The sequence below is a fragment of the Artemia sp. Qi Xiang Cuo genome, chromosome 18, assembly GCF_049724085.1.
Source record: "Artemia sp. Qi Xiang Cuo chromosome 18, ASM4972408v1, whole genome shotgun sequence".
Classification (NCBI taxonomy): Eukaryota; Metazoa; Arthropoda; class Branchiopoda; order Anostraca; family Artemiidae; genus Artemia; species Artemia sp. Qi Xiang Cuo.
The window spans coordinates 25,149,288-25,157,531 of record NC_142811.1 but is presented as its reverse complement, the minus strand read 5'-3'; the positions used below and the strand labels follow the sequence as shown (position 1 = coordinate 25,157,531).

The following is an 8,244-nucleotide window of genomic DNA, read 5'->3' as shown; positions in this document are numbered from 1 at the left end:
TTAAGTAAAGAAAAGAAGATTTATGTAAAAGAGATTTATGTAAAACATGCACTCAAGAAAAAAAAAATGTTTTTTGGGGATTAAGCTTTTAATCCCATATCTTAGACATTAAGAGTGAAATATATTTTCTAGTGAAGGGCGAAGAAAAGTAGTCGACGTGCTAAGTTCTTAACCATAGTTCAGGGTCAAGGTTAAGTTTTGGTAGTGGTACTACAAAAAGGGTTTTTTCGATTCGCGTAGGTCAACAAGGGCGGTAGCCTTAAACCGCTTAAATGAGATTGACAACCCAAGATCTCACATTAATATCGCTTACAATTTTAGGCCAATCAAAATCTTTTATTATAACCTGATCTTATCTTAAATAAACAGTATAAAGTTGTATTACCTTTGTTATTTTCTGAACAGTCGAAACTAAAGCTTTAAAGTGAGACACAGGGAAAAAATTGTCAAATATGGTAAGGAATCAAATCTTATTTTTATTTTCAGTTTCTGTTATAATTTTATATATATTAAAAACGTTGCATTTTAATATGAACCCAGTAATAAAAGGATACAAGTTCTAAAGATTAGAATTAGAATAAAGTCTTGGGGAAACAGTTTGGTTGTGGAAATATTTTGTTCAATTTCTCTTTCCACATTGGATTTCGAATGGAAGTTTCAAGTTAAACGGTAAAAAATTCTCTCATTCATTTTCTGGATGTGTCCCCAACCTAATTTTTTTTTGGTAAATTGGCGTTCTTGACTAAAAAACTCACAGGCTTAAGATTCAGGCTCTTTGGGAAGCCAAGATTCTTTTTTACCCTTTCTTTTTTTGTGAATTGTTTTTCCACTGGCCCAAGGAATTGCTTGTATAAGTTTCGGGCTAACTGGGAAAATTTCTTTAGGCTGTCTTTGGGAGGGCCTTTAACCTTAATCTAATTCTTTTCTGTGTATTATAGTCCCGTTTTCCCAAGAGCTTATGCATGTAGTTTCTAGCCATTTTGAAAAGAAATAATGTTGGCTTTGAACATTAGCTTCCATTTGGCCCAGGGAGTTGCAGTTGTAAGTTTCAAAACAATTCAAAGCAAAAAAGTATTTTGGCCTTTTTTCTTGCCCCTTAACGACCACCGTCCTCCATAAAAATGTGCGACCCCCTTGGCCCTGGGAATGATCCTTGGAAGTTCCGAGCCAACTAGATTGCTAAAATCAAGCATACACGCCTGTTTTCTACTAAAAACAAATTGTGGATAATGTGCAATATGCATAATTTGTGGTCTGGTCGCTATTGAATGTTTCCATTATTCTAAGAAAAACAGCCATCCAAAATTTTTATATGGTGGCATGGGGGGCTATGATAGTGCCTGGGGCGAAAAAGGCAAGGAAAAAGATGGGGGCGTAACTTTCTATGGGGCGGGGGGGGGGGGTAAACGACTCTGATATGCCTTTCTCCCCAATGGAGGTCCTTTCCAGTACCCTTAGTGACGCAAATTTCAGAATGTATCTTGCGATTAATTTTTTTTAAATCGCTATTTCCCTAAACAGAAAACACTTTAAATAAACATAACTCTACAAAAAAAGGCCTCAGGAGGGACTAGGCCAAAAAACCCCTGAGGACAATGGTGTCAACTGGGTGTTAGGACGGGGGGTATTTTTCCCCTTGATTTTTTTGTCCCCCTTAAATTGTAAAAACGCCTGGCTTTTTTCACTAAAAATGCTGTTTTTAGTACTTTCATTTAAAAAATAGAAAATAACGAATTCCCCCCCCCCCTCAAGAAATTTTTTTTTTTATAAAATTCATTCCCCCCTCCCTCTTCAGGAATAAACACCACTGCCTGGGTACTCGCATAGCCTTTATCTCTCAATGATTTTACGACCATGCCGCCCAAAACTATTAGTGTTTAATTCTTGTCTGGCGGTCAGCTGTTTACAGCTCGCCTATCCAATCTCAAAACAGTGTATCTGGATTTTTCAAAATTTTACAAGAGATCCTCAATAACCTTGTTTTAAGGCCGGACTTACCGTGCTTGGAAAAAAGTATAAATGAATAAAACTTCCCCATCAGTTTTTCACGTCGATTCGGGTTGAGCTATTTGTTTTGCAAAAGCTTGACCAGATTTTTGAGAAAATAGACTTTTTCTGCATATAGATTGTTTCTAAAATACGCTTTAGCAAGTTTCATCAATATACACTGTTTCACACCAAGATAAACATAATACAAAAGTTTAATAACACCAAAAAACTGGGATATTATCCACTTAAAGATGGTCTAAACTGAAGTATTTCTAGCCTAAACGGCTTAAAAAAACTGCTTTGAAAACTGCATCTAAAAACTGCATCAAGGGTTAAGATTGACGGTGGTGATGGCACAAGTGATAGTTTTAACGGCCATTTGGGCCTGTGATTGGTCCTTCAGACAGGCGTGCACCAATTGGGGGGGGGGGGCTAAACGGGTTTGTAGCCCCCCCCCCACTCAAGAGAAAATTACATTCTGTTTTTAAACCTTATTTAATCTGCTCGGTTTTATCGTTCATTCCTTAGTCTCAACTCAAAACTTGCATTCAAAGAGCTAGAATAACTTAAACTAGTGCCTTAAAACACCACTTTCTCTAAGGAATTTTTAAAGTTTTTCGTTGGTTGGCCCAGGAACCCCCAGTCAGGAACCCCCCCCCCCCCCAATAAGTATTTTCTTAGTGTGCCACTGCATTCAGATACATTGTTTTGGGTTAGTGGTTAACTGCTAATAAATATTGTTTTAGATATATTTAGTAAGCTAGTGTTTTTAGGCATCATATAAATGTGACAAGCCAAGCTACTTTCTGTTGAAAGATATGGACAAATCTTCAAAGCAACCAGAGTCGCCAGCAGATGATGTTTTCCCATTTTCTTTGGACGAAAACGTCCAGGCTCCAGAAATCTCCTTTGATTTGGGGCCGCTCATAGAAAAAGTCCAGCAAGAACTTAAAAAGAAGTTTCCTCATGACTTGGCCAGCACAGAGAAGAAAAACTGCAAGCGGGGTTTTGAGGAACAGAATGAAAATCAAGTGAGCAAAGAAGAGAAAAAGCGCAAGTTGGGATCGGAACAAGTTATGCCTTTCGACAATCTTGTTTTCGGTAACTATTATTTTAGTCTATTTATATATATATATTATATATATTATATATATATATATATATATATATATATATATATATATATATATATATATATATATATATATATATATATATATATATATATATATATATATATATATATATATATATATATATATATATATATATATATATATATATATATATATATATATATATATATATATATATATATATATATATATATATATATATATATGTGTATATATATATGTATATGTATATATATATATATATATATATATATATATATATATATATATATATATATATATATATATATATATATATATATGTGTGTAGGGAGGGGGCAAGCGGGGCAGCTGCCCCCCCCCCCCTAGACCTTCAAATTTACAATAGATATGGCTGAAAAGGCAGATGGTTGGAAAAGCAGTTGATAAAAGGCCCTGCATCACACTATCGACTGCCCCCCCCCCCCTAGACAATATGCTGCCTACGCCCATGTATATATATATATATATATATATATATATATATATATATATATATATATATATATATATATATATATATATATATATATATATATATATATATATATATATATATATATATATTTCAATATAATATTATATATTATTTCAATTTGAATTTTCCTGAAGGTATCTGAAACAACAGTGAAAATATTTACATGGTAATTGCTACTGTTTTATTTGATGACTAAATCGAATAATGGTAGTTTATGTTTTAATGTTATTCTTTGCTAAATTTGAAAAGAAAACCTGTTTAAAATATCATATATTTTGGTTTTTACTATCATATTTAGAGTAATATAACTATTAAGGAGTTTCGCCTTCGGCGAAAATTTTACCGAATGCCAAAAACGTCGGAAGTGCGGCGCGCCCCTCCACCCCCCCACCCCCCTCAGGACGCCCCAGCCTAGCCCGTCCCCAGCATCCGTATTGGACGCTTATTCCGAATTTATTCCTTTAAATAAAAGGAAACCAGGCAGTGACAATCCCGAGTCAAGTTTTATTTGCGCGAGGAAGGGTATTGGATTGGGATGATATTTGAAATTGCGGAAAGGGTTCATATTTCGTTTTAAAGATCCATCTATTTCTTAATTAAATAGATAATTTTATACTTTAAAAAGGCTTGTTTGCAATAGAAATCTAAAATCCTTATTAATTTGAAAATCCTTTCTAAAGAGATTTTCCAAAACAAAGTGTGATAAGCTATATTGAAACGCGAGAACAAGCAGGATTAAAGTCATATACTAAGTCAAACTTAAAAAGGAGCAGAAACTACTATCATTAAACAAATGAAAATTAAAACAACAAACAATTAGATTAATCGTCTAATCAAACTTAAAACACACCAAAACTTACGACAAATACTGCCCCATAAGCCTTCTAAAGTTTAGAGTCCAAAGGCTAAAGTGTCAATTGTGCTTTATTGAATACAATCTGTGTTTCCAATAGTGCGTTAATTATTTGTCACAAAATAAAAACCAACGGCAACGAAAGAAAATCACAATGCTAATAAAGATTTTATAATTTATTTGTTTCAGTCACTGTGAACTGAAATAAGAAAAATTTTTGTGAATTGAAACATGATATTTATCATTCAAAATCATAAATTCTCAAATTCCAGGAATTCTTTCCTTTTTAACATACCATTATATTTTAAAAACGATTAGAAAACAATAAGGCTTGAGGTACTCACAGTGCTCTAAATAAGATATTGAAATAAAGTGGTTGCGAAGCTAGAGGTGAATTACTGAAGATTAAAGAATGTGATTTTTGAAAAAGGGGAAGTACCTAGTGATTTTATTAAAAATATAATGCAACTCCTTTATAAGAAAGGGGATATGAGTACGTGCGGTAACTATAACGGCATTAGCATGGTTTCGAAAGGAAGAAAATTACTCAGGCCCTAGTATGATGATACTTAGGCTTGCTGTGCGTGTGAATTAGAATCAAGTTGCCATCAAGCCATTGGCCGATTGGAGACAAAGCCAAGACAGATAGTCTGAGTGAGAGGCAGGGAAGATCAGCACGGTTTTCTGAAGAGGAGAGGATGCGTCAACGAAATTTACACTCTTAGATTAATAATTAAGAAGTGCGAAGATTAATAATTAATAATTAAGAGTCATAGAACCCTTTTAGTTCTCATTTTTATAGATTATGAAAAGCCGTTTAATTTAGCCGATAGAAGAGGTTTAGTAAAGGTCCAAAAAATGCGGTTCTATCCCATTTTCCAGGGCTTTAATGAGATAAACTTTGAGATGGCTAGGACACGTTTTGCTGATGAAGCATGACAAGATTACACGGAATCATCCTTTTCAGCCATCTATTTAGGGTCAAACAAAAAGCAGGTCGTCCCTGAATGGGGTGGGAAGAGTTCATAAAGGAGGATAGAAGGGAAACTGCTTCTCCTTCGGATTGGATAAAGAGAGTAGCATTGAACAGATTGGGATTGAGGAGGAGCGTCACAGCTGTCTTGGACTTGGGTGGCTTGGTGCTGCAATGCCTTGTTAGTAGTTGCAGTAGTCTTATATTTTCAACAATGAATCTAGTTACATTACCTTGAAGTACAGCAAAATTCTATGAATGCTTTTCTTTTTAAAGACATCCCGTTCAAATATATCAGTTAGTGAATCATAGTTATCACTTGCATGGCAATAATTATCAAGCAGTGAAAACTGAGCTTGCTTAAATTTTTAGAAATATATAATAGAGAAGGATTTGATCCTTCATGGTCGGTGAAAGACTATAAAAAAAACTCACGGAATTTTCTGCTCATAAGATAACATCCTATTTATTTATTTCTTTTTTTTTGGAGGGGGGGCGGTATTTTTGTGTCTTTAGATAGTTGTTGGTTTTTTAGAATTCTAAAGATATTGTAAAATATCACGAGTCAGTTTATTTGAGCTAGTTTTGTAGATATATCTCGCTTACTCTACAAAACAACAACTTTGTTCGTTTTGAATTTGAAATTAAATAAAAAAATTATTTTTCAACTGGAAGTAAAGAGCAACATTAAAACTGAAAACAAACAGAAATTATTCCATATATGAGGGACTGCTCCTTCCTCAACCCTCGCACTTTACGCTAAAGTTTTTACCGTTTTATTACATTTCTCTAAGAAGGACTGCTCAAACACAAGGTCGGCTGAATTTGAGTTAAAAATATTTTTAAAGAACTCTACAATTTTAGTGTAAAGAGCGAGGACTCGTGAAGGGGCAGCCCATTTCACATATGGAATAATTTTTGTTCATTATAGTCTTTTATGTTGCCTGGTATATTACCGTGATTGTGAATCCACCGTCATTGATGATGTGATTCCAAGCACATTGTCGCTCTTTCATAGTTAGGCCTTTTTGTTCGTGTGCTTTTTTGTTCTTTTTCCTGCTTCCCCAACAGTGACTTTCTTCATATTTTTCTCTTATCTCATAATTTTTCTTAGAATTCATTGGCTTTATGTCGTATTTAAGATTTGGATTGTTTCAACTTGAACGATTTAAATAAGCATTTATCTTACTTTTATTATCATCTGGAAATATGTATTTTTTCTGACTAGAAAACGCTAATCTGTTATACTTTTATTCATTCAGCCTATTTTAAAAATTTCTTTCCCAAATCAAAGATTATCTTTATCTCTAATTATTTACCAATGGATATACACCACAATTCAGATATACCAACAAATAATTTTCGATTAGAGTGATTAGTTTTTAAACTGAGTGATTATCAGATTACCTTGCCAGTTTTGTTATAAAATTATTAATAAAGAAAGTTTACTATTCATGGTTGCAGTAGCAGCTGCAACCTTAACAGAACGAACCACGGCTCATAGTAAAACCTAAAAAAACACATTTTAATAAAACTGACTAGTGAGAAAAAATTGTCATTTGTAGCTGATTCAGGAATTGTAACTATTATTTAAATTAGTCTTATTAGTAAATATCATTTCGAAACGAATTTATATGAATTTATAAAAAGCGTCAAACCCTAAAAAAGGGCGTCAGATCGAAACAAAAAGTACACCAAATGTAATCGCCATGGACGTGTCGCTTGGCTTGAACAACAAGGACAATTACTTTTTTGCAAGGGTAGCACTGAGTGTCATCTTATTTCTTTTTTTCCTCCACTGCTAGCCGGGTACTGAAAAACCACAGAGAACAATTTAAGGGCTCATTTGAAATGAAGTTTCTACATCTAATGCCTTTCGTAATTAACTAACCATAATATTGGAATAAAATACGAGTTTTTGCAAAAACTGCATCTTCTTATGCAAGATGTAGTTATATTGGGTATGATGTAATATTTGAGTGATTTCGCACTAAAATCTAAGATGTACATAATATTCATTTGTTGCTTCTATTCTAGATCTCTCTGCATATGAAGACATGAATGATTTAAAACCACAGAAGAAGTCAGAGGAAAACAAATTAAGAAAACATCACTCGGGATTCTACCGTCAAATATCGTCTGCCAGAGAAAACCAAGTTCACTAACTGCACCATTCGGAGCTCGTTGATTGTGCAATTCGAAAGTATATTTGTGTTTTTACTTTCTGTAAATATGAACTGTCATAGTTATGTTTTTAGCGGTTTAGTTTAACCATTCAATGTGGAGCTTTCTGCTTATGAGTAAATCCAGAAACTTGAGTCCTCTTTTATTTTGTAAGAAGACGCAAATGTAAAAGTTTTCTACTCAGTGTTTAAGCCAAGAACGTAATTGTTTTTCAATTGTAACTTTCGCAGGGTAAAACTAATTAATTAAGGGCCAGCATTAGTCTTTGGAAGCACAATCGTTATTTTAATGGTATTCTGGCTAAAATTTTTAATGTTGGTACCCTGGTAATTATCAATAGTAGGAACTTCCCCCACGTTGTCAAACCACTTTAAAACACTTTCCTATAAAAGAGTATACTGAAAAACCTCGTGGTAAAAACTCTTGATGCGAGCTAGGCTCATTAATATGTATTACTCTTATCACATCGATTCTAGAAGTGATAATATTGAAACTGAACTCATGATGACAGTCCATCATAGTGTTGCAGTGACTGTTGCCCTATAGATTACTTTACAAAGAACGCTAACGACTACGTCTTCAAGGTGAAAATTCGCATGTTCTATTCGGCCTT

General features: G+C 33.7%; 1 protein-coding gene across 1 annotated transcript; it reads left to right on the top strand.

Annotated features, from left to right (window-relative positions):
- Positions 1–413: 413 nt before the first annotated feature.
- On the top strand, positions 414–7,765 carry LOC148941362 (uncharacterized). Its single transcript, XM_089104040.1, has 3 exons — positions 414–455; positions 2,763–3,090; positions 7,485–7,765. The coding sequence occupies exons 1-3, from the start codon at positions 453–455 to the stop codon at positions 7,610–7,612; spliced, it is 459 nt and encodes a 152-aa protein (XP_088960166.1). The 5' UTR covers positions 414–452; the 3' UTR covers positions 7,613–7,765.
- Positions 7,766–8,244: the final 479 nt, after the last annotated feature.

Coding starts and splice junctions, on each gene's coding strand:
- LOC148941362 (XM_089104040.1), top strand. Junction 3,091..7,484: donor TTTCGACAATCTTGTTTTCG/GTAACTATTATT, acceptor CTTCTATTCTAG/ATCTCTCTGCATATGAAGAC.